Raw genomic sequence first — 27,852 nt, 5'->3', positions numbered from 1 at the left:
GAATGTGTCCCCAGTGATTAACCTGGACAATGACAGTTGAGCTAGAACATAACCCACAAAATTCACATAAGAATTTGAAGGACTACTCAGGGTTTTTAGTCCACATGGAAATCTTTTGATGTCAAACATGACTGCTTTTCTACCAATACCTGAGCTGTAAGGTTAATTCACACACTTTTACAGAAGGTGTAGTCCCCAAGAATGTCTTAAACCTAGCATCTGGAGTTCCTTAGGAAAGATATTTGCCCCCCATTTTTAAGGGAAAAAAAAAAAAGAGTCCATATAATGCTTGGTGTAACAAATCCCTGAATTCTACCTGAATTGTCCAGGCTCCACTAGCATATGAATGCCATTGCCTGTACTGAGTGAATAATGGATAATGAATGTTTCATTCCACACATTTTTCTTTTGTTCATGAATTGCCCAGTGGCAAATCACATAAGTCATAATCACTTGCTGAGTAATTTCCACAAATTAGTTTTGGTCTGTAGCTCCATTGCCTACAGTACATTGTTATTAATCATTATTATAAATTGATTCCTTCATAGGCTGGTTCTGTTAACTTTGAGGTGACACAATATTGCTTTTTTTTCCCTGGTGGGGTGAACGTAGCATGTAGATCTGCACTGCCAGTAAAAATAGCCAGCCCTACAGATTAAAATTTTTCTGCTGTGAGTTCTGTAAAATTGCCTGAATGTGCATGTATTTAACCAATAAACTCAGCTACAGTAAAGACGAAATATAGAAGCCCAAATATACTGAGTGAGATCAGCTGCATTCCAACCTCAAAGCAGCAGGAGGGGGCTCTGGCCTGGACCACTCTTGTTTCAGCCAGGCTGAGCAGAGTTCCCTGCACTTCCCCACCAGCCCCTCACTGTAGGGTTACACCCATCCAGTGCAAGCTCTCAGGAAACTCCTGTCCATCATGCACTGCTGTGTATGCAACTGTTTCTTAGGGCAATAATTCTCTGAGGTCAGAAGAAATGAGGCAGGCGGGGAACAGAGAGCCATGCTCTTTTTTTGAGGCAGGAGATGGTGGTTTCTGGTTTTCCCTGAGTGACAGAGGTAGTAGCAGCTGGTAGATGCCATCAGTGTGTGTACAGCAGTGTCTCTTGTCTCCAGCAGGTTCCTACATCATTTCTTTCAGTCTCTGCAGGGAAGAAGAATAAGACCCTGGTAATTGTATTTCCTACCAGCAGCACCACCCCACATCCTTAGACAGTTTTGGCACAGACCTTGTGCTAAAGCCCACTGGGGTAGAGGTGACAGTGAGTATGACAGGGATAAATGATAGTGGAGCTCCTGCCTTGGCTTTCATATAGTATGCAATCCTACTATACGTGTATGACAAGTATATAGTATAGCAGTGCTGAGAAATATTTCCATATGGTTGTGATGGACTAAAATGCAGCAAATACTTTGATAATTCAAGGGCAAACTCATGGAATTATTTATTTTCCTAGCTATAGATTGCTGTCCATCTTTTAGATTGGCTGGTGATGTAATTCCATAACAGGTACCAGTCTTGAATTTTACATTTTCTGTTGCAGTCCTTTACTCCTAGAAATAATTTCTCTTTTTATAGATACAGTACAAATCTTTAATCCTGACTTAGTGTTTAATATGAGAAATACCTTTTTGCAGGTTCACTGTTTCACCCTAATCATTTTCAAATTATTACAGTATTCAGCAAATGAAAGAGAAACACTTAGGATGATAGTACCACAGAAACATTAATATTACTGCTCATTGTCTGTCCCCCAGGACTCCTCTTGTCCAACTGCTGTTCCTCTGCTTTGTACACCTCTGCAGTGACTGGCTATTTTCTGCTGCTCTTTCTTGTTCAGAAGGCAATTTGAGGAGCCTGTTGCTGATTTATGAGCCCTTTCATGGTTTTAATTCTGTTGGGCCTGACTGACAGAAACAAATGTCACATTCCCATGTGCTTTGCAAAGAAAAGGGGGTTTTCTTGGGTCCTCAGATGCAGCAGATTCTGTTTATCTGCTCTGGAATTTTCCTTTGTTAGCTTATTTTTGAAGCAGCACTTCATTTGAGCCTTGATTGATAACTTCTACTCCATCGGTGGTCTACAAGCACTTTTTATTACATAATGCCCGACTGCCATCAGACTGTTTGTATAGGCAGCAAAGAAGCAACTGCTCTGTGAACATTCCTGGCATAATAGAGTTAGACCACTCATTCTTCAGTAGTTTTTATAAAATAAATTCCTGGGCACAGCCAAGCACTTCTTCAGCTTTGGGAGGAGCCAGCCTAGCAGGCCTTGAAGCCAGAACTCCATTCCCTTTTGTTTGTTTTCTAGGCCTTACAGCAGCTGCTTATCCATTGTAATCCCTGAATTGATTCTGTCATTGCAGTTCAGGGAATCAGAAAAAATGTCTCATAGGGGAAGAGGATCAGTTGGCTATAAATCTGATCGTTTACATCCCATAGAAAAATGCTTAAAAAGGCTTCAGAGGACAAAAGCCTGTCTGAAAATGCAGTAAGAAAGCTTGTCAGCCCAAGTAGAGCTATTCTTATTTGTAGAAGGAAAGAACTAGCTCAGCAGCCAGGGCTGCCTGCGTTTTACTTTTCACCTACAGCAAATATATCTATATAGGCAGATGCTTTAGTTTTCAGTCTAGATTTTACCCTAGCTCATGGTTAGGGTTCCAGTCAGATATTAGAATATTTCAGATACACAAGGAACATCAGGTGACAACGGAGGGTATTCACTGATATATCAAAATACATGTTTGGAAACCACTTGCCAGACTCAGAAGGAAAATGTTGCAGAAAAGCTTTAGTGGGAAAATACAAGATAGAACAGAATAGCCCAGGTAGTGTTTTTCTCACAAAACACAAAAAGCATTAACTTTCTGAGATGGAAGGAATCTGCTTCCTCTGAGGAAGTCTGAGCCTGAGCTCAACAAAGTCATCAGCACACCCCCAGTGGGAGCAGAATCAGATCCAGGGCTTACTATTCTGTTTCCCATGCAGTACAACAACAACTGCAATTTGAACCAAGCTATAAATAGCTTAATAATAAACAAAAGAAGGGTTTTACCATTTTTTAAATGAGTCTTTTAAAGACTTTTCAAATATACTTAGCGCAGTGGAATCTATACTTGTAAGAACAGATATTCAGTTTCTATATTATTGAGTATGAGTTTTATCTCAGTGACACTCTTGAGGAATACCCTACAGGTTCTTTTCAGTGTAGAGCCCTGTGTAAAATTATACCAGTGTAAAAAGAGTGGGAAGACCATTACTACATTATAGTTCCACAAAGATTTGCAAAACTCAGACCTTCAAGCTGTGCATTGTTCACGTTCTGTTCCTGCCAGTGTTATGGTTGTTGCAATCCCATGAATCATTCCTGGTTTATTGGCACAATTACTCTTACCAGCCTCACTGAAAAGAAAATAAATACTGAAAAGTTAGACCCAGTAAAATGTCTAGTGCACTCAATCAGAAACCTAAATTACTTTGCACTGGGACTACCTTGCAAGTCCTTTTAGAAAGCACAGGGAATTCCACACAGGAATGTCACTGAACCATTTTGCAGCACATAAAGGGCAGCTGAAGCAGATTGGCAGTCAGGACTGTCAATTAAGTTCCTTAATTGGCAAGAGCAAGTGAGAGTGAAATCAGTCCTGGTTCTGAAAATATTTGCAAGGGTGAAGACATTTGAAAGGAGCGGTTCTGCACTTTCCAGGTGAACCACAGCGCTGCCGTAATTATGCAGGAGTGTCAGAGAGAACAAGAGTCATTCTTGCTTGCTTCTTTCTCTTCAGATGTACCAACAGAAGTCAAAAATTCAGTTCCACACTGTACACATGCATGTGAGGGGTGTTTGTCTAAGTGGCTGTGTTTCCCATGTGTTATGTGATAAAAACCCAGGTGGTCAAACCTCTCATGGTACCAGTAAGACTAAAGTAGTTTCTACTTCTACTCTCTGCCTTCTAGTATTGAATTTATAATTGAAAACATATCTAATGTCTTTCATGACTGCTTAGGGTTTTTATGCATCTATCAATGAGTATATGGATATAAATGGGAAAGGATCTGAAAAGCAAAAGGGCTCTTGAGCAAAGAATACCTGTACTTTCATTATTGACTGCACATTTCCTTTTACAAGAGACTCAGAAATGCCAAGCCATTTCAACTGACAGCGTCATAACAATAATTATATTCTGAACTTTACAGTTGACAGCATTTCTCAAAGAAATCCATTCATGGTGATGTTAAGGACAAGGCCAGCTTTTATTGCTTTTTCACCTGTATTGCTGGACACAACTCAGTAGGAGTAAAAACTGGAATTGCTAGGTAATAAAACATATAACAAAATTACTGTCTTCATGGGGAATAACACAGATAAATCATAAACTATTTTCCCGAGATACTAAATGTAAGTTATGGAAAAGTTATTCTAGTTATTTTCATGACAAACATCAATCATCTCTTTTGATTGATACATAATTGGAGACCTGATGAGAGCACTAAGCATCTTCCTTTCAGGCTAAATGGAAGAAGAAATTAAACATCTGCTTATGAAAAGGTAGTGAGGGACAACTGGAGGCTACTACCCAAGAAAATGGCTTTAATAACAAAGGCCAGCCTAAATCCCATGGTCTAAAGAAGCTGGGGATTTATTTCAGTGACTTGAATTTTAAAAAAAGACTTTGGAATTTATGCTGCCATGAGAGTGTTTGTGGGGAAAAGCAGGGAAACTCTTTTCTTCACAGGCTTCCTTTCCATGGGCGTGGAATGACCTGGAGGAAAACTGAACTACTGAATAAAAAACTCCCTGTTGTTTAAAAAACTGTTCTGTTTTCTGTCTTGGCAGAGCAAAAGAATTTTCTGTGCACCATTTGTGATACGTAGGATTATACTAACAAAGTGTTTGTATTCTTGGAAAATGATTTGCATGATTTTAACTTTGGAAAAAGTTCTGAATTCTATTAGTTAAGCACCCAAATCTGTTTAAAATATTTGTCCTTTTGCCTTGTGCTGACTTTTCATCACTGTACTGACCAAAACCTAGAGACATGACTAATGAGCTCAGGATTGCTCTACCTTGGAAGGAGTCCAGGTAAGAGCTGATAGATTTATTTGAGCTGTCTTTAACACCTCAGTTCAAAGAGAAACTGCCTACAAAGAAACCTGGCTTTCCTAATCCAAAATTGAACCACAGGGACTTTTATGGGACAAGTGAAGCTGGAAAAAGAACAGGCAGTTTAAAAAGACTACTTTTTATGTAGTCACAATCAATAATCTCTTACACTTTCTTTGTTAAATAAAGCAATAATGTGTTTAAATGCTTTGAAAAAAGATACCTGCCTGTGTGCTCTTACATACCATTTTTTCCTTATAGAAAGCAAGTCAGGATGCTCTTGCCTCCAGTGAGATTCTGGGAAAGAGCATTCATTGTTCATCTGGGGAGCAACCTCTGTCCCTCAGAACAGGTACTCATGGTCACTCTTGAGTGGCGGGTGCTGAGTAATTGGTCTCCTGGTCCCAACTCTGAGCATGCTGAAAAACCTTTCCTGGGCTCTGCTTGTTATCCAGAGGGCTTTAAACATCCCAACACCTTTTAAAGGCAACCTGCTGCTTGAAAGGCAGGAAAAGATGTGCAAATATGAGTTTTCTGCAAAGGAGGTGAGAATATTTAGGTTTGCAGACATGCTCTAAAGCATATTGCTTTTCCTCTAGCCTCAAGATACCAGGTGAATTTTGAGGTTCACGTATTTGGCTGTACACTCAAGTAGTTTTGTAGGATTTCTGCATCAGTTTGTTTTGTAGCTGGAGAGTCTTCCACCTAGCAAATCCTACCACCCACACAGCAAATAGAAGTCTTTTGGCACTGACTGGTACTCCATAATACTGTATAAAGGCTCATGTGCAGTGTGTGGGAGTAACAAGAGCCCATCACAGAGAGGGAAGAGAATAGGACAGCAATTAGTTTCACTGCCACTCACTAGCCAGCAGAGCCCAGCATGGAAGTCCAAGGCGTAATTGTGAGAGGAATGATGTTGAAATAAGAGTGATGACTTCAATAAGACCCTCAGTATCCATGGGAGATGCAATGATGAAGTGTCCTGAAGATGACAATGAGTAGAGGATAGTTGGACTTTCTCAGTCCAAACATGCTTGCTCTGAAATCCATCTTCTGTTTGTCACTTTTCATGTACTTGTCACACCAAGGACAGGCTGACAGCTGCAATATATATAAGATGTCTGTTGGAGAAACGTGTTGCTTGTTATATGCTTTGTAAGGCAAAATCCAGCCAGTGACAGAAGTGGTGCTCTGGACAGCACAGGAAGCGCTGACTGCTTTGTTTACATTGCAAAGGATGAGAATTGGGAGTCAAAGGAAGCCAAATTACTCAAACAGGGAACTGAGATGAAGTGGAATGATTTATATTCTAAATATGGGATTTTTTTGTCTTACTTCCAGGACAATGCCAGGAGTGAAATACTGTATTTTCACTGAAAGAGGATAGTGGCAATATGCCACAGATTTCATTAGTTAAAAAAAGATTGCTTCTACTTTTGATATTCACTTAGAGCCAGTAATGTGAGGAACAATTAGAATACCTGAGAACTTAAAGAGTCTGGTGATGTTATAACTAATAGTATGAATATTGGTTGGTTTATCCCCTCCATGGTTATTAAGAATTTCACCAAAATAAATCCTGAGTAACTGTCAAGAACAAAGACATGTTTCAGGTGTATATCAGTTATGATTTGTTGGATTTTTTTTTTTCTGTTCCAGTTTTGTGTTGGCAAGGAGACACTTCCCTTCAGTTGTTCTTAGCTTGTATGTAACAATTTGTTGTTATTTTTATATAGATAGAGGCTCAGGCTGATCTGATTGATAGACTGTTAGTCTAAAAGCAACAAAATTACCCATTCTGATGTATATTTTTAGGAATGAATCTTAGAAGTCAAATACACATACCTAATTAACCATGTGTGACATTACCCATGTTGAATTGGGGGGGATTTCACTGGGTGTCTATAATTTATCAAAATATGAAAGACAGATAAACTAAGAAACATAGGGTCTTAGCACAGTGAGACAATCTTTATTTGTAAGAAGTATTTAGCATCATTTAATTCATGACTTTGGTTTCTACTGACCATCTGTCATAGCTGCTGTCAGCTTCATAAGCCTCATGAACTTTGCCAGTCCTGGTGTTAGACTTCAAAAGATGCTGCACCCACCCACCACTATGACTTGGATCCAGAGACCATATTGTGGCAGAGTGAAACAAAGAGTGGTTTTGGCAAGAACAAGAAGAGGTTTCAGTTCTGCTCCTTCCAAAGTTGCAGGCATTTAATTGGATTAACTGGGCTGAGGTCACCATTGCTTGAAGAGGTAGCACCAGCTTCAGCATCAGATGCCCTCTTAGTAATCAGAATATTCTTACTCAGGGTCATTTGAGAAATGGTAAGAACTAAACCTGCCTCCCTGTAATCTCTCTGTTGGAAGATTGTACTCTTGAAAATGAGGCCCATAGCAAGACTAGGTAAATGCATTTGATGATTTCAAATAGCTTCTATGGCACAAAAGAAATGAGAAGCTTTTAAAGTACAGATTATAAAAGTCTTTTAAGATAGCTGGAAAGCAGTGGACACTCATGAGCTGTATCAATAGCTTCAGTGCAGCCTGGCACATCTGATTGCAATGAAACAGAAAAGACAAAAAACTAAAGACATTTATCAAGTATTAATCCTTTCAGATTCCTTTTAAGAAATGTGTGGGCATGTAGTCAGTATCAATTTCCTTCCTTGTATTCAGCTCACAAACATTTTTTTAAGGCCTGTGGATCTTGGCATGCCTGTTTGTCATGTTGATAGAGATTGTTGCTGATACTCCCATTTATAATCTCCTATGAATATCCTGAAATTCTGGAAAGAGTTTTGTTGACTTCCACTGTCCTCACACTGACTGAGGATGAACTGTGCTCACCTCTGTTGAAGAGAATGTGCTAGCACAGTATTTTACTACAGGGTGCAGAACACTGAGTTTCAAATCCCCTTGAAAAAGGGATTTGCAAATTGTCTTGCTTTCTTGAAAGTTCATGTCCTGGCCTAAAATTTCCAAGTGTATTTCAAATTTGGCAACAAAAGGAAGTAAAAATGGACATGAAATATCCCTTAGGTATGTGCAGATACAGATAGCACAATAATAACAGTGGTATTGTTCAGCAGCTATCATTTTTTACAATATTGTAATAATCCGATTATATTAATCCTGTTATTTTGACATTTATTCTAAAATGATTGTGTATTCATTGTCTTGGTGACCTGTTACTGACCTCTGATCAGCTTATTATCAAGAATAAAACTTGTGTACGTTTTGCAAACAACACTGGTACGTGCTATGCTTTCTTTAGCATTTATTATATATTATTATGTTTCTTTAGATTTTTTTTTGCTGCCTTAATGAACACAATGAATGAATGAATGAATAAAATACCTTGCAAAATAAAAAAGACTCGTGGACTGCATAGAGCTGCAGTATATTTATTGGGGATGTATAGTAGTCTGAGGAGGCGCATGAAGCTGGAAGCAGCTTTTATTTTGATCTGTTTGAGGAGGCATATTCTGAAGATTGTTCTCTGTTCCCATGGGCAAATCTCACAGGAGAGTTGTGGTAAGCTAGACACAATCAATCCTCAGAATCTGCTCCGTTAGCATAGGTGTCGAGCTGGACCAGCTGATGCAGTTTTATTGTCTCTACCATGCCTAGAGGGTTTGCCCTACCTTCAAGCGTGCCTTCTCCTGGACTTCCCCACCTACACTGAATGCGTGTGAATTACAGGTTGGTTCCTGCACTACAGGTGGACTTGTGGCAGCCCAGCAGCCCCTTCCACATCGTCGAAGGTACAGTCGCTGACGTGCGCGTACCGCAGAACGCGACGCGGAGCCTGCTGCCCTACCTCCAGCAAGCAAACATCCAGTACACGTAAGCCTGTGCTTCGCTTCCCGTGCCCCGCTCCAGAGACCCGGCCTTGGGGGCAGGTCTGCACCTACCACGCCAAGTGGGCTCGAGAGTACATTCCAAATCACAGCAATTAGGCTGGCAGACAGCTAGGCATTGCCAAGAAAACAACGGCTTTAATGGCAGAGCAGAAAATCTCCCACAGGCAGGCAGCTTTAATTAAATGTCCTCCTTTGGAGTCAAGCTGAAGTGTTTTCAAATGTATGTGAAATCACATCTGTTAAGAGAGGGTTGGTAATTACTAATTCTGCAGCCTGCTCTGCCTCTTTCTTTATTTAGTACAAGCAAGGTTTATTTACAAGTGAGCTGCAAATGCAGAGGCAAAACTTCATTTATACAGAAACTGCTTCTATTATTCTCCATTCCTAGTGACCAATGCAAGTCATACAGTACAAATGCACACTTAGGTTCACATATAATTTATAGTGCTCCTTAAAAAAATTCAAGTCAATTTTAGAGTATACTTATCCTTTCATATTTTTCCATATGATATACTGGACAACAGTAACGATCTTGTCTTTAAAGCCTTCTCAATGATGTGTCTAAGCATCTGAATAATCAGCTGATGAGTTCTCAAACATTTGCTGAATAAAGACATACATGAGGCTATTTACACTTATTTCTCAGTGATAAAAGGATGGTGTAAATCATACTGTATATGTATTTATGTATACATATGTGTAGTACTCATTAGAATCACACTTTTGTTATAACAATGCTCTCTTCTGAATTAGTTGTTCTAAAAATACAGAAACAAACATAAGGAAATTAAGTATACAAGCTCCATAGCTGCAGTTCAGAGTGACTTTCATGTGGGTTCAGCCCTGCTTTGGTTTTGTTTATGTTTAAAACTGAGATGGGTTTTTTCTAATTGTTTTCCTGTGCTTATAAAAAACTGTTCCCTAATTACTGTGACCCAGCAGTTGTATTCACATCTGTTGCTGTTCCTGCTCACAGTAATCACCTTTAATGAAATGACAGAAGGACATTTTATATGTGTTATAAACACTCTCTGTACTTGAAGACCTCTGCTTGGGTTGCAAAGCAATGTGCAAAGAGCAAGATCTGCCTGCCAGAGCAAATCGTCTCTGCAGTGTTTACCTCAAAAAACATGTTACAAATGGTAGCACAACACTGGATTAATCTTCCACAGCAAAAATCTCTCTGACTTTTGGCACACAAGTTGTGTGCACTTGGAAGGAAACTGGCCAGCATTTTACCAGGTCCAGACTTGTCCTTTACTCTCCCTCTTATTCTCCTCACTGCCTGTTTTGCATGGTCCCAGCCATTAAGAGCAAAATCCTGCAAAGCCTTGACAAGCGTGTGCTTGTCCTGATGAGCCTCCTGAGATCTGTAACTCCACAAGAGCTGGAGGATTCACCATGAGAGCAATAACAGCCGTAGTCAGGGAACAGCAGGAGCAGGCTGGCCAAGCAAAGCCATGCCCACAGCACAGCTGGGATGGGGATCACAGCCCTGAGCCGAAGTGCAGATTTTTTACAGCTCCTTTTCACTTAGCTGATTTTCACTTTTTTTTTTTTTTAAATATTATTATTATTTTTCCCACACACACTACAATGGAACTAGGTTTCTACATCCATTTTGGAACTGAAAAAGTCTGGTCCAAGCTCCAAGTAAAATTTCAGCTTGATGCAGTGATACTTACCTAAATTATGACAAATTCACAAAGTCAGGAAGTATTTCAGCATCCCTAATAATGACCAGCACTTGCTTGTAAAACAGGCTTATTTCTCTTAGGGTTTAACTTCATGATAAGATGGCCATGAAAACAAGCCAGGCATCAGATAAACTCTGCACCAAGTTGCCTTGGTTATAGGTTTTCTGGTAAAGAAACCAATTATGTTGCATTCAGACCTGAGGGACTTAAGAGCCCTTGTGTTATAGGCGCACAGAGTACACAGTCATGTAAAAATAAAGAAAAATTATCAAATCTCATTTAGAGTATAGATGCATTTGTTAACAGAGTGAGCCTGATTATGGTAGGTGCTTATACTAATCAGAATTCTGCAAAGCTACCCCATGACAGCAGTCCAGCATTTTTTTAAAATATTAGATGCCCTAATGACTTGAATAAAATCACTCCTTTAATCAGCTTTACAGTACTGGCTTTACAGTATATATAGCACCTAGCAAGTCAAGACTATAATCCTTTGGTTTGCTTAATGAATCTTGCTGATGTAGAATAATGTGATTCCTAATTATACAACTACTTCACTAATGCATTGGAAGATGAGAATAACCTTTACTTTGATTTTATATGTAGACTATTACCTTTGAGGCATCTGCTGCTCGGCTGAGTTAGGAGCAGAGTAAATGCCATTTCTTTTCATCTTTTTCCAATCATGAAAGCTAATGCCTATAAAAATGTAAAAGCTTGAATGTGACTGTCTTTTTATGGGAATGGTGAATTAGTGGCATGGTGATTACAAATTGCCATGCTTTAGGAGAAGGAGGCATACAAGGATGACTCTCAGTTTTACAGTAATGTTGTTACAGATATCTGTGGCAATATTCCCAGCTTCTGCTTCCGTCTGGTGGGATGGATGGGTGCTTCAACTTCTTCCTGATTATTTTTATATGTTTTCTATATTATTATTTTGTATTTGTGTCACTTTTTATTTTTTTCATTAAACAGGAAAGTTTTAGCTTACTTATAAGACTTATAAGTCTTTCTGCATTTTGCTCTTAATGCAAAGAACCTCTCACTTTTTATGCAAGTATATTGAAATTTCACTTAGTATTTTTCAAATTTTTCCTGAGTTGTTTTCACAAAACTGGCAAACAACTACAGCAGAGTAGATAATGTAAACAACAAAGCCCACTTTATATTTTTTGTTTGCTGTTTTTCCTTATTTCAGACAGATTGATAATGCTTCTTATTATTTTTGTTTTGCCTCTACAACTTGTAGCTATATGTAACGTTCCATGCCACTCCCAAGAGAAAGTGTGTCCATGTTTTCCTAAGTTTACAAAGATTTCTGAAATGGTTTGAAATCAGTTTTTGAAGATCCATGATCACATAGTATAATTGGATTATAAAAGAAGACTGTAAATGCTGCTCCATAAACAAATGAAAGTGGGTGCTCCTTCACATTGGCTACATTATTTACGTCATTCTGTTTTATTTATTTAACAAGCTTATTGTGTTTTTAAAGGCACTGTTACATTTCAAAGCAGCTGGAGTATTTATTTGGCAGCTTATATTTAAGTGAGCCTGAAGCACTCTATTGTCAAAATGTAACAGATGAAGAAAAGTCAGGATGGTTTCATTTCTGCTATATTTCTTCTAAACGTGACTGTTGTTCTGATTTAGCTCGTGTGTTCTTCTAGGTTTTTCAGTAATACCACTATATTTTTTTTACCTAGGATTCTCATATCAGACCTACAGCAAGCAATAGAAAACCAAACTGGAGGGAGGTCCCATAGGAATCGAAGGTCCCTCCCTGGGTATAACTATGAAGTGTACCACTCCCTGGAAGAGGTGCATTAAAATTCATATTGTTCCTCTTATCTACTACAGTGTTGCTTTTAGTAAGGGAAAGGTTTCATTCTCTCTACAAGTTCCTGTCCATCTTCAGGACTGTTCTAAGTGTTTCTTCTTCAAAAACAGGCATTTCCTTGAAAAAAAAAAAAAATACATTTAAGATTTGTATTCAAGGCTTGTCTTTACATACAACTCTCTTTCAGAGCATCTGAGTTTGGTTTTTAAAGTAGGTCTTTTACTCTGGTGGAATAAGAGATTCAATGATTGATTGCTCACTAAGTCATTTAATTAAGCAATACAAGTAAATGCTTAAGTATTTGCACAGGGGGTACAAATACGTAAAAACACTTAGATACAAACTCATTTATGTGGAGTACTATCATGGATGGTGGCTGAGTAAATAATTCCTGTTGATTTTAGTGTGCTCACATGCACAGTTTCAGTCTGCCCCAAAACAAAGTCACTAGGCTGGACATGGATAGTGCTGCACCACAAGATCTGGTGCCTGTGAAACAAATACTGCAGGTAGCATTGGGTCCTGCATGTCTGTCTGATTGCCATTGTGTTCTAGCAGGCAGAAAAAGGGACTTTCTTTATTAATAGTTAATATTTAGTGGAAATGGTGGATTAGCCTCATCCCCGTATTTTTGATGGACAGCTTATGCATTCCAGTAACACCCAACAATGACATGGGAAAAAAAAAACACATGAAGGCTGTATCCAACCTCTGGCTATAGAGCTAGAGAGTTCCAAATAATGGTTAAAGTGTGAAAACAAAAACAAACAAACAAGACAAAAATAAAAACAACAGTAAAATCAAAAAATAGAGGACTGAGAGCTGAGCTCAATAAATTTATTAGAGTTTCTTCCCATGAAATAGGAAAAGATTGAAGCAATTATTTTATTTTTATGTTTGCAGATCGAGGACTGGATGCATTATTTGAATAGAACTTATTCAGATCTTGTTCACATGTTCTCTGTTGGAAAATCCTATGAAGGGAGACCACTGTATGTACTCAAGGTAAAGATTAAATTGTCATTAATGAGACTAAAGTCTGGAATCAGGGGAAGACACTCTTATTTATGTTACAGCATATACACAAGAGACACAGCTTAACAGTGTTTCCTAAGGATGAGTTGCTAAATCTAAGTATCTCTCTGAACATCATCTTAATGAAAAAAGGGGGGGGGGCGGGGGAAGCTGGAAAACTAATAGCTAAATCCTATTTACCTGGATTGGATATGCATGGAGAAAGATAACAGGACAAGTTCAATTAGCAGGATTTGGATTTAAGGGGATTGGAAAGCTCTTTGTTTTTAGACAACTTGCAGAGCAGTTATGCTGGAGAAGGATCCCAGAGGACTGTGGAGCCCTTCTCAGCATGTGCCACATGTGCTTGTTCTTTAGCTATTGACAAAATTTCAGGGCTATGTGCCCTCAATTCACATGATTAGGACCACAAATTAGAGTGTGTCATCAAGATGCAAAAAAATCTTACTTTCAGTGTATTTTCTTTTTATCTCCTATTGAAAAGTTCTGAAAATTTGATTTGTTATCATGCAATTCATGTAGTTTCACTCTTCCTCACCCTACTCCATGTAATAATCATTCCTCATAAAAGAGGAACTTAAAAATCTCATTTCTACAGTTCTTTTCCATACGTCAGCCTCACTATCTTGGCGTACCTGCCTAACATTATCTTTGCCATACCTTTTAAAACAGTCAATTTTTGTTCCTTTTTACGAGGAAATTGAAAATGGTTTAGTCTTTCTCATTATTTTCTCATTATTGTGTTTTCACTAATGTGATGCAATCTGTCGGTATTTTGTGAATATTCACACTTCAAGTTAGGTAAAAGATCACGGCCCTACAAGAAAGCTGTCTGGATGGACTGTGGGATTCATGCAAGAGAGTGGATTGGCCCAGCCTTTTGCCAGTGGTTTGTGAAAGAGGTAAGTGTTTAAAATTTACAGTCATACAGTTCCTTCTCTTAAATAAACTTTGCCTTTTTGCTGTAGCAGATCTAACACACTACTAGTATGGAAAATAACTAGCCATTATACCTCTTCTTTTTAAAATTATTTCTGGAATGCTTAAGTACTTATTAAACAGAGGTGTTAGGGACAGCCAGACACAGCTAGGCACAGGACAAAAATATGCCAGATACATACTGGCAGAGATATGAAGTAGGATTTTATTCCAAGATCTGAAAGTGTGAAGATTTTCAGTAATTTTGGTAATGGCCCAGGTAAATCAGTGCCAGTGTGTACTACTTCAGATCAGCTCAGCAGTATTTTTGTTTTAAGGACTTAGCTTAAAAGAGACATTTCTCTTCTGTATAATTCCATAGGAATAGAAAGCTGAAGTCACAAAATAGTTGCAAAACAGAGTCACAGAACTGTTTAGGTTTGAAAAGACCTTAAAGCTCATCAAGTCCAATAGTTAACCTTATACTGCCAAGTCCACCACTGAGGTATCACCCCAAGTGGCACATCTACACATCTTTTAAAAACCTCCAGGGATGGTGGCAAGCTCTTCACTGGACAGCCTGTTCCAATATTTGACAACCCTGTTAGTGAAGAAATTCAATCTAAGCCTCCCCTGGCTCAACTTGAGGCCATTTCCTCCTGTTCTATCACTTGTTACTTGAGATGAGAGGTCAGCTCTCACCTGGCTACAGCCTCCTCTCAGGTAGTTGTAGAGAGCAGTAATCTTGAATACCATTTTTTTTTCACATAATGAGGGTTGCAATATGCTTTTACAAAAGTCTTCCTATAAACACAAAATTTTCTCACTTTTCTTCCCACCCATCACTGTGTAATTCTACAATGTATTAATACCTCCACCGATTCTGTGAGAGTAAATTTTCTGCATCATCAACACCCTAATTCTGAGATGATCATATGATCATATGTGGCCTTCCCTTGGGCACCACAACAGTGTATAGGGAAAGTACAGAAGTAATGAGGCCACTACAGTTTGGATGAGCCTGTCACCACAAATAGGCTAAATAAGATTCAGGAGCTGGTCTCCAAATTTTGGTGTGCAGCAATGATGAGTCTTCTTATTAAGACTCCTGTTAATATAAAGATGAACTAACTTGCAATTTCTGAGCAGCTTTCCTACCTATGAGAACATGCTGCAGTAAGGAGAGATGCTGGGGCAGAAAGGCCTATTGTTTAAATTCCTCTTCCTTACCAGTTTTCCCATAAAGCAGTACAATATGGCAGTCGGATAAAAATCACAAGATTTCTTTATAGACCTTATAGCACAATATAGGCTGTGGGTGTGCATATAAAAGCCTTCTGGTTGTTACTTGAGATCTTCAGAGAGTAGCTTGTAAGGCTGCTTCTCTAATTATGTAAAAACATTTTCCTGGATTAAAAGCAGTCTCCACAGATTTCCTTCAGACTGCAAGAATGTACCACTTTTGTCTGCCCATCCCATCTCAGAGCAGTATTTCAATCCAGCATTAAAGCAAAAAGCATCAGGAAGAGAATACATTATGCTCATAATCTTCATCAGCATATTAAAAATGACTGGCTAAGGAAGAGAGACAAGATGATTAGATTGCTTGGTTTAGAATATTACTTTTCTCATTGTATGAATTAGAAATTTTCAGTAAGAATTCTGGGAAAACTGAAGGTCTTTCTGCGTTTCAAACTCTGCAATTCTCTTTTTCTGGCAAACTCCTCCCTTAAGCACCTTTGCAGCCTGGCAGCCCAGTTTTCCATCCTCCCTGGTACTTACAGGCAGTTCTGAGAAAGGGCTGTCAGCTTGGAAACAGATTTTTCCTGGCATGTTTGTTGACTCTAAGGAATAGCACCACAAGTCCATTGATTTAAGGCAAGCAAGAAACGCTAGATTTACATGATGTTGGCTTCTCCTCTAGCAGGAACAGCACATTCCTTTACTATGCAGGCAGCCTGAAATGTCTTACCACTTCACCCTGTGATCTCTGACACTTCTTTTTATTGAGGTATATCCATGTTCCTGTGTACAAGAAGCCTTTTCAAGCAATTTAGCTCACGAAGAAAACCCTCTGTGCATAAATGTCACTGAACATTCAAGCCTCAGCCTGGGCGCCTCAAACTTTACCAAATACTCCTACTCAGTTTGGGAACCCTCAGCATCTTGCTTGCACCTCTAGAAGGGGCAGTTTCTGATTGACAGTGGATTTGTTGCAAGCAATGGGAGAGCACCTCCGAAGGGTGGAGGTGCCACTGAGCAGCTGCTCGTGTTCTTCCTGGGCACGGCAGCAGCTCCCCTCTTTCTGCAAAGAATCTGAAACTGTTCAGCTAAACTGGACCTGGCTCCCACCTACTTAGAAATGCAAAACAAACTAAAGCAGGTCAGACTTGAGAAGTGAGGATGTAAGGCTGGAGCACAGGAAGGCAAGAGGCTGCTGGCTGTGCAGGCTAGTTCTGTATTTGGGCAATTACAATAATTAGAGAAAAAAAAATAATAATGAGAGAAATAATATACAGAAGTTACTGATTTTAAAGAGAAGGAGAATGCACAGGATATTATATGATAATATAATTCAAAGTACAAAAGCAGCTTACTTACATTTTGAAACTAAAGGAGAGCAAAGATTATGGTTTGGGGAGTTGTGGGTTTTGTTTGGTTTTCTGTATGTTGTTCTGATTTTTTTCCTTATAACCCAGAATGAGCTGTAGCCTTGGCTATGCGTTCCATAGGTCTGATGTTAATAACAACATCACTGTTTGTTTCTGTGGAAGGCACCCCTAAATGCCTGTAGTTTCTCAGCTAAAGATAATCAGATGTTCTGTCAGGATTAGCTGTACTGGTGGCCTCTGACAAACTCCACCTCATTGTCATTGAATTTCAAGTCAGGAAAGGGGACACACACAGGACCAGAGTTTTAGGTACCTGCTAATGAGCCACAGAGAAGTGTCTGCATCTGTACTGTGGTGAAATAGCAGTCAGGCTACAGTGGAGCCCCACCCAATCCAAGCCTTACTCAGCTGGAAAGGGATGGAAAAGGGGCTCTGACAGTGGAAACATTACAAGACCTGTGGTTGAGTAGTGAAGAGAGACAAACTGTAAAAGGAAACTGATTGCATGTGTGCTACTTTGAAGGCAACCTGCAAAGATAAATGAAGCCAGAACTTGTGTCCACAGCAAGAGATTTAGAGAGAGAAAAAAAAAAAAAAGAAAAAAATAAAGAAGGAAAAGGTTTGTTAGCCTACATTTTTAAAAAGGCTTCATGAGATCTAATACATTAATATGTGTTAGTAAATATTATGAACTGAAAGATACTCTATTATGTGTAATTACTTTGTAGAAAGCAGTAGACTTTAGAAACAAAATTCAGATATATCATCTATTTATCCAAAATTAAATGGCCCTCACAGAAACAAAGATGGCTGTACCTATAGCCATTTTGCAAAAATACAACTATATATGTACATATGTTAAGTAAGAACATTTAACTCCTATTCATTGAGAGAGGATAAGCAAAATTCAGCTATCAAATTATCCAGACCTCAAATTTAGGATTTTACCATTTCTTAAAAAACCTGATATATGGTTCAGAGGCTGCTATTCAAATTAACATCAAAAATAGATTCTGTTTCAGTTTTAGTGAAAGCAGATGAGGATTCCCATTACATCTGGTTTGACTTTCTTCCTTCTAATAAATGCTGCCATTTGATCCATTTCAATGATGTATAGCCTTGAGATGTCTTTCATACACTATTTTCAGAAAACAGTGTTGTTGAGATGTGACTTTGAGATATGTTATTCTTTATTTCTGATGCAGAAATTTGTATTTTAAGATTAAAAAATTCAAGAAATGTAATTAAAAATCTTCAAGAAGCATGCACTGATTGTTCTTGACAAAATGTTCTAAAAATCCAGTGTCAACTGTAAGGGAAATGTCTATTAAGATCAAATGCATCTCCGAAAGGAGTGACCTCATCTGGGCCTCAAAGAAAGGTAAAAATAGCATCATATTTTGGAAATGCAGTGACCTTCATCACCTTTTTCTCCCATCCTCAACCATGATCACAATTATTTGAGTTCCAAAATTATTCAAGATTATGCGTTTGGACTTCACCATGCCCCTAGGGAGCAAATATGTAGCCCCAGAAAAAGAAATTAAAGGTTGAGGGCAGTTCTCAGAGGTATTTTGTTGTGTGTTGGGGTTTTTTTTTATTTTTTTTCATGCTGACATTGGTACTGATTTATTGAAAAACCAGGCTAGAAACCCGTCTTTTCACTCCATAGTAATGAGCCGAGAGAGACACGCAGACTGTCTAAGAAGCAGAGTGGCAACATCTGCCCCCACTGTTCTCAGCTTGAGACTGATTTATGAGTCACCTCGTGGGATGCATATGGGATGCATACTGCCAATTAGCCAGCCATTAGGCTTGTGGACCAGGCCCCAGAGAGCAGTCTTTACCAGGAATTTTGCAGCATTCAAGACCTCAGATTCTTCCTCAAGAATGTTTATGAAGTGCTTGAGTGCAGCCAGCTAAAGGAGCAGCACATATGCAGAACTCAGTCAGGACAACAGCGCGCCCAGATGCAGGGCCAGGCAGGAGACACAGACAGTGTTAAAAAGGGTTGGCTCTTCTTCTGCACTGTTCAGGCCATGTAGTCAGAAGGCAGTAAAGCTATAAGTATTCTTACTTTTAAGTTCTGCTGAAAGCCAGTGTAGCATTTATTCTACAAAATTCCACAGTCCGTGTCCTGATGGACAAAACATCTGCAATATCCTGCATCGACAGTCAGAGCAGCACTCAGTCATTCATTCCAGTGCTGAAGCTGTCAGGAAAACAGCTTCACATTCTGGATCATTGCTGGGTCTTGCTGCACTCCATCAAAACCAGTAGTCCTTTAGGATTTAGAATATTTCTTTCCCTGTGTTATCCATAACTACCAGAGCCTTGAAATACTGCCTAATTATCAAATTCAGATATGTTTTTTCACCCACTTCAGAAATAGTCTGATCTTGGGGGTGTAAGATAGTTATGTTAATTGACACAATAATGTTTCCTCAAGATTATACACTTGATCTATCACTTGTCATCTAACTGAAGTCTTTTGAACAGGTACAACTCCCAGGGTTTCAGACTAAGATTAATTCAAATAATGCTCATTACATCTATATTGAGTTATTCTTTGAGACAATATGCTCCACCCTCTGTGATAGGCTTTCCATCTCCATTTTTTGGAGTTCTCCAAGTGGAAATTTTGAACCATAGAGGAATGAAAGCAAGGACCTGACTGCTTCTCCATATAAATCAGACATTTGGGCCAGTCCTTTCCTGGGTACAAATATGCCACTATTCTTAAAGTATCTTTGACTAATGGTCCTCAAAAATCTGAAGAGCTTTTCAAATAATTTGAAATATTCCAAAGTGAATGAGAGGCATGCAAGGCCAAAACAAACATTGTACCTGTAGCTTTTTCCTTTCACCCCTTTAAGTGGGTGTTCTTTCTTTCCAAAGTCTGTTCCCTTCAGCTCAAGCTCTTTAGCTGATGTTGGCTTGATGTGAAATATTTGTTGCTATTTAAATAAATGTGTCTAACAGCCAGGACTGTTTTACCCCCCTGCAGTCTCCTTCACAGGTGCCAGTGGTGACAGCACCACAAAAACTGGGCTTTTTTCACCTTGAAGGACCAGTCATCTAGTGACAATCTCTCCACAAATGTCTGCAGCTCTTTCAGTAAACACAATACAATCCTTGGAACTTAATTTTTATTGTTTACCAGATTATAGTCTCCCCAGCTGTCTTTTTAGCTGCCTAATTTCAAGGGGAAAAAATGGATTTCTGTGAGTGCTTCCTATATATTCATTATCTGGAGGAAAAAATCCATCTGTTTCATCCTGCAGTATCTATATTTGAAACACTCAGCTTTACTTGTCTTTAGCTAATTCATTCTTCTCTGTCAGGAGCTTCTGCCTGAAACACTATTTGTTTTTTCTCCATCAGAGAGATCACCTCTTCCAGCCTCTTCACTCAGCACTTCATTCATCAGCCTTTCAGCAGCAAGAGGCACTGGTACCAATGCAGAATTTGTCTTACCCTCATGATTTTTTTCCATCCTGCAAATGCTGTTCCTGCCATTTGAAGTTCATGTGCAGTATTCACACCTACATGTAGTAGTTTCTGCTTCTACTCAACGTCCCCCTTCCACCCCACAGCTGTTTCAGTTCCAAATGTGTTCCCTTTTTTTGGCAGCCATCCTATACACCATTTCTCTCTGAGTATCTTCATCTCTCTAGCACATGCTTGCTACTGAAAATCTGCACCACTTCTGAGGGGAAGGAAAATAAAGTAGCAGTGAACACTATCAACAAGAGTTTCCCGATCTGGGGCCTCAGTTGTGAATTCCCTTTTTTTTTTTTTTTAATGGATGAAATCTAAGCCAATGCCAAAAAGATGGAGTGCAGTACCATGGTACCACCACAACGAGGCATTGTTTTAAAGGCAACTGTGGCAAACCATTTTTATGCTGAGAAATATCTCTGTCTCTTTTGAACCATAGTGGAATCTCCCAGGTTTTATTCAACAATAAGACAGTTTAGGGAAGGTTCTTTCCTTTGCTGTTACACCTTCACTATAACAAATAAACAGTTAAAATTGTTTTCAGTTTTCCTTTCCTGAAAAGTAAGCACTGCATTATTTTTTGTGTGCACTTTCAGCTACTCAGCTGCTGCTTCCTGCCTACCCATGACCTTAAGAAGGCCAAAAGTACTTTCATTTTGCTTGCAGCTATTAATTTTTCACAATGTGAGTAGATCTGGATAAAAGAAAAGTAACACTGCAGCTGTGTTGTGCCTGTAATAGGAATTCTTCAATGACACTTGCGCCTGTAAATTCCTATTTAAGTATTCATCACTAGGACATTCATATTCTACCCCCTGAAGGCTTTTAAGCTGTTGGATATGTTCTTCTTCAAGGCATGAAAAGAATTTACATTGTTGTTCCAACACATTTGTTGCCCTAAGGAAGAAATTCTGCTCTGTATTTTAGCAGTCCACTCCTGTGTGATGGTACTGAGTAATTAGGGCCTCAGCAAAACTGCTGATATGCAGAAAAACTACTGAACATGAAAAAGGACTGTGAGAGAAAATTCCACATGTTGGACAATTTATTTGTTCCAGAAATGGAATTACAAGCAATTGTTTGTATCTTAAGTATTTAATTGTGTCTCAAAAATTCAATTAAACCTTGTGTTCAAGTGAGTTCTATTGAGTTTCCCTCAATATGGAGCAACACAATTAGAGTGTAAAATTCAATAATTACATTTTTCAGCGGTCTGTATTTTGGTGGGAACAAATTTCATACAATCACTAGTAAAGAAATCTGTGTTGCTCCTTTCAAAGCTTTCACAGTGCTTCAGAATAACTCCGGCCTTTTTTTTCCCAGATGAGCAGTCCTGGACTTGTTTGGCATCTGAGAGGTTTTTCTTTTTCCTTTTTTTACCTCTCTGAGTGGAACCAAGAAGTTGTCTCTCTAGAGATAGCTGTCTCTCTACTAAGATCAGTGTAAATTCGCATCTTCTTTCCCACAAGATCCTGCCCTTGCTTGAGTGGTCCCAGTCTTGCACAAGATTCCTGGAATGGCTGTTTGCTCCTCTAACCTGCAATCACACCATCATCCCTCTCCCTCTTCTGCACTTCAGCATCTTTTCCATTTGCATCCTTAAGGAGCTACATAATCAAGTCTTTAGGATTCTGCAGATCCTTCTTGGCAAACTTTTTATGGGTGTTGAGGAGTAGTAGCAGCACACTCCTCTTTCTCAGTTGTTTCTGGATTTCTCCTTTGGTAAATGCCTTCAAAGAGAAAGGAAGATTTTGCTTTGTATTAAACAAAAAAAAAACAAAACAAAACAAAAAAAAAAAAAAACCAGACACAGTTCAAGCTTCAGTCTTGAAAATTTGACCCTTTGTTTAAGCTATTTGTTTTAAATACTCAGCTGTATCTTAGTCTTAATAAAGGGCTTACCACTCTGCTTGTGATTTGAATGCCAAAGCAGGACACTAGCAGTAAAAGGGAAAACAGAGATAAAATGCTGTACTGTTTCCAAGAGCAGAGACAGAGCTAATTACTAACTTGCCAAACTGATAAAGTGGCAATAAAGGCCTGAATGGCAGATCATAGTGTCAGCCTGCTAAACATCATAACAAGTGCAGTGAAAAGTAAAGTACTGTGCGTTATTGCCAGAAAAGATGTTTTAACCGATATCTTAATAATGGCACGGAAGAGTTAATCCTGTTCTGCCAGGAGCAGTTTTGTGCGATTTCTGGCAAAGCAGTAAATGGAGTCAATTCCTTGTGCTAAAATAGTAACTGTTTAATTCAGTATGATTGTTTAATTCAAAACCAGAAACAGCAAAAGCTGTTAAATTAATTTAAATTTAATTTCAATTTAATAATAATTAATTGTGGGATAGAAAATCCTTGTTAAGCTCAGCTGGGATTTCAGAGTTTCTCCCAACCCTGTCTCCTTGCTTTGTCCTTCTCAGTCAATCCCCTGGTTTTATAAAAAGCCTAACTGCATCCTAAATCCATTTTACACTCTTGCCTTTATTGCCTTGGCAGTTTACAATATAGCTCTTTTGTTTACTCCGTCCCCTAAATTAAATTTCCTGTGGACCATCTCCTCAGCCAGCCTAAGCCAGTATAGCTCTATCAACAACCATCACTCAGCTGATCCAGATGATCGAGCCCCATCCTATTAATCACTGGTCCTTTCCCCACCCCCAGGCAGATTGCTTGCACGGTGTTGGCAGTGTTCCTCTATCATCTGTTCGCTCACCAAGAACACGATCCAGCCTTTATTGGGCCGGTCTGGCCCTCTGCACATACAGCAGCAAAGCTGCTATTGATTCCCTGATGGGGAAGCAGAATCAACCCATATTCTGAGATCTCTCTGGAAACAACAATGCAGTTAATTCACCAATGGTTTATATTCGCCTTGCTCGTGTCACAGCAGAGAGAAAACGTTTCAGCGCTGCCGAAGTGGGTGGGGGAGGTGGGTCACACCACCAGTGTGGGGAGAACTCGACAGTCACGAAAGGCAAGGGCTTTGCTCCAGCAAGGACACACCTTGGTAACTGTAAGGCTCATTGCCAAAGATTATACTGACTGTGTTGCCTGATTACACACATCAAATAAAAATAGCAAATAAGAGCAGTACGGAATACTATGTATTTTCAGCAGAATGAGTGAATATGATCTCACACTATCTGCTTGCTTTCAAAGAAGAAAGCCACTCTAGATCCACTATATTTTTAATGAAATACTACTCTGGAAGGGCAACAAAGTTATTAAAAATCCCATATATTCTTTAAAGAACAGAACTGAATTATCTATTTGGCTCTAAACCAACATTAAAACTTCCAATTTTGAGGATTATTACTGGGGACTATAATGCTTTCCAAAGTCTCTTCTAGTATTTTCTCAATGACAACAGGCTTTAAAATAACACAGAGTCACTATAAAACTTGGCATTTTGCTGCCTATATTTTTTGTAGGTTTTTAAATGATGGTGCTTTCATCTAGGAATAAAAATATATTCTTCACAGGATTTAAAACTTAGTGTATATTAAAAAATCTGAATTCAAATATTTTCATTATGCCAATTCTTGCAAATTTGGAAATGTTATGAAAAATATGCAAAATTCATTCATGCAACTTTAAGCTTTAAGCAGTATATTACATTAATTAATTATCTGTAGTTACTTTAAGGAGATTATTTTAAAAGGGTTTTAAAGAGTTTAGTCTAACAGCATTGCAGTTCAAAACATAGTATATAGCCCAGTGTAACAAAATGCATAATTACACGTGTAACTGACAGCAAAAGAATGGCATACAAAATACAGATACAAACACATAGCCAGTTTCATCATCACTGGTGTGTAAATACCCACCATGGGGACACAAAAGCTTAATTTGCTAATACTGTCTAAAAATAGAAAAGCAGTAAAAAATCAAGGAAGTGGTGTGTGGTGCTTTATTTCCTCCTCAGCAAAGCTACTTCTCCCTGAAATAAGCAAGATAAAAATGTTCATATTCCTTGACTCACATTTTGGAGCACAGTTGGTTCTGTTTCCATCTGTAAGAACAGTTTTACTAGTTTAACATCCATACTTACCATGTAGGCTCTTAATCCTGTGCAGATTTAAGTGCAGGGCCAGCCTAATGAACATAGTGCCCTGTTTACTTCAATACATATTCTCTGCTTCTCTGCAATGACACACAGTCCTTATTTTCATGGTCATTATTTTTGAGTAACCATTGATTTGAAAAATCAATGTTTTGACAAAACTAATTTTTTTGCAGTTCCCTTAACACCAATTTTTTTATCCAACACTGTTTGAAGACTTGATATGGCTTTTTAATACAAGTAAATCCAATTTAAATGAAATACCAGCGCAGAATTTTTGGGGAATTCTTGGCAAATTGACCAGGGAACCTATGACCTCCTCATTAGCTGGGGCTTTCTCCTGCACCGTCCATCAAGACTCCCCTCAAAAAGTGCTCTGTTATTCTCTTCTCCCCTCCAAATACCTCTTTCAGAATCTCATACTAATGTGCAATGCTCCACACTGCCCTGTCCCAGCTGCTGCCTAAGTCTCATTTCATTCTGTGCTTTGCCTCTTTGACTTCTATTTCTCACTGTCCCCTCCTCTTGCCTGGCTGAAACAGAAGAGCTGGGTGTGGAGCAGCACTGGGTGACTTGGCTTTCCACAAAGATATCATGCTGCTTTGGATCTGACAGTGAGGCTGAAGGACTTGCACGTGCAGAGCACTTCTGGGAGGGTGAGATGAAGCTGGGTAAGGAGAAAGCACTGCACAACAGAAGGACGGGTAATGAACCACATAGAAGTAGTATTTAGAATTTGCACTAATCCTCTCAGTAAAGAAAAATAATGTCATACTCCTCCATGAGTAAATTTCAGCCCCAGACATCCAAAAGCATGGTTATTTCTTAGAGGTATTTCACACAAAGCATCCATCAGCTCCCATGGCAGCTTCAGTAATTCAAACAGCTGCATAGTTAGGAGCCCAGAAGTATTGAAATCCTGTACTTCACACTGCTCCCAAGCATTTGTCAATTGAAAAGCATTTAGCTTAGTTTATTTCAGAGCAAATGTTTCCCTTTGCTCCCCAAACACATGCTACTCTTCAGATCTGAAGGGCCAGAAATACTGCAAAGCAGAAGGCTGTAATCACAGTAGCAGGAGGAGAGGAGCCAGGCTCAGGCATCCCTCTGAACCCAGAGTCATCATGATACGCTTTCCACCTGCCACGTGAAGCACTGGATTCCTCACCTTATAAAGTCAAGACTTAAACTTTGAAGGATGCAAATTTGATGCCCAGCTATGTTAAGGGACACTATTTGCAAGAGAATGTGGAGTATAAGCGTCCTGGAACCGATAAAGGAGCATCTCTGGCACTAGCAAATACAACTGCTGAGAATCCTCTGGTTTTTCTGTGTTTTTCTAAGATGCAGAATGAATAAAACACCAAAAATTTTCCCTACCTGGACTTCTTCTCACCTGTATACTAAAAGTCCTCCAAAAATAGAGAGATGTCTAAATTGTAAAGGATTAAACTGACAGTATTGATAATTGTGCATATAGCAAACTACTTTGAATATAAAAAAATCTGTGTTGTTACTGTGAGCCTTAAATGCTTCAAGACCTTACCAAATCACCTGGTGGAAACAACAGGATTCTATTGTCTTACGGGAGCTAAACTCATTTCTTCTACTAAGAATTTATTCCACTGACTTTCAACTCTTACTTGAAGAAAAACTTTACATGCATTTTCTTCTCTCTGAGTTGCATTTTCATGAGTATTGAAAGCAACTGAGAAGCAGAGAGAACTAGGTCTTTAGAACACCTTTTTCACATGTTCACACACTGTCTGAATCACATTTGAAGGAAGATGTCAGCCTTTTGGGCACAGCTAGGATGTCTGTGCTGCCATGAGAACAGATCTCTGTACTGCCAAATGCTTCACGACTGTCATAGTCCAGCACAATACTTAATTGAGAAATTATTTTTATTATGTAAACTATTTTCTTTGGCTTTTCTGCTTTAGGCTCTTCAGACATACCAGACTGATCCTGACATGAGAAAGATGCTAACTCAGCTGTATTTCTATATCATGCCTGTATTTAATGTGGATGGATATAGTTTCAGCTGGACAAATGTAAGTAATGGCGGTAGTATTACTCAAAAAATTATTCAGACAAGAAAGATCACATGGTTATTACATTATTCAAAGGTGACTCTGTGTAAATCTGGTTCATCACTTTTTGCCTGGCAAAATGGAGGTAAATTACTCCACTTAAAACAGAATACTGAGTATGTTTATCAGGTTTCATTTGTTATGTGTACAAATAGATTGTTGCTAAAATAGAGTAATATCACTATTTAAATATTTTGTAACTTATGCTAGGATCGATTTTGGAGAAAAACAAGATCAAAGAACACGAGGTTTCACTGTCATGGTGTTGATGCTAATCGCAACTGGAAAGTGAAATGGTGCGGTAAGTATGGGGATACTTTGGTCCCCCAGTTCAGATTACCCTGTATTTAATTATCCAACAGGGATAATTATCCAAGTAGGTTAGATCACATCTATTGTGAAGTGTTCACTTTTCTGTCATTGAAGATTCTTTCCTACAAAGCCATAAGCCAAGACTCAAATCTTCCTACTAATGTCTGAAAAAATAAAAGTTCTCAGCCTTGGGAAAGGAGACCTTATCCTAAGTAAAAACTTGTCATGGAGAATGTGGCAAAATTTTTTAAATCACACATACAACTATTCTGTATTTTGGCAATAATATAAATAATTTGATGCATAGCATTGAGAATGAAGTGTGACTTTCCAGGATTTACCTAACTGCAGTTTCAGGAAACATTTCAAACTTCATTTTATTCAATTTGCCATTTCTCTGAAATTATTTTAGTTTTGGAAATGTCAAACTTACTTTGCTGGCCTCAGTGTCCTTAAGGCCATTATTATTAGTGATTCAATAGAGAAAGAAGGTGCTTCTAAATGCATAGAGATACAATTTTAAACTACCATCGCTTCTGTAAGTACTTAATAAAAATCAGCCTGAATTTTGCACAGAAAAAGCAGCAGTAACGAAGTAACTACCAGAAGATTTGGAATGGGTCCACCGAGAAAAAAATGGTATTTTATTAAATCTTACCTAAAGATAGTGCAATTTACACAGGGGTAAGCAGTGCCTAAAAGTTCTGGTGTAAGGAAGTAAGAACACTTAGATATAGCAATATATACCTGCTGACCTGCTCTCCCATGTTAAGGAACTTCCTTCA

General features: G+C 38.7%; 1 protein-coding gene across 1 annotated transcript in view; it reads left to right on the top strand.

Annotated features, from left to right (window-relative positions):
• The window catches only part of CPA6 (carboxypeptidase A6), an 80,320-nt gene that overhangs the window by 40,426 nt on the left and 12,042 nt on the right, over positions 1-27,852 (top strand). The window contains exons 3-8 of the mRNA XM_015650837.2: positions 8,850-8,974; positions 12,398-12,512; positions 13,435-13,536; positions 14,364-14,468; positions 26,606-26,716; positions 26,966-27,056. Coding sequence (XP_015506323.1) covers positions 8,850-8,974; positions 12,398-12,512; positions 13,435-13,536; positions 14,364-14,468; positions 26,606-26,716; positions 26,966-27,056 — 649 coding nt within the window. The remainder of the gene's footprint in view (positions 1-8,849; positions 8,975-12,397; positions 12,513-13,434; positions 13,537-14,363; positions 14,469-26,605; positions 26,717-26,965; positions 27,057-27,852) is intronic.

This window comes from Parus major, chromosome 2 (genome assembly GCF_001522545.3).
Source record: "Parus major isolate Abel chromosome 2, Parus_major1.1, whole genome shotgun sequence".
In the NCBI taxonomy this organism is placed as follows: domain Eukaryota; kingdom Metazoa; phylum Chordata; class Aves; order Passeriformes; family Paridae; genus Parus; species Parus major.
This window is presented reverse-complemented; position numbering and strand designations above follow the sequence as displayed.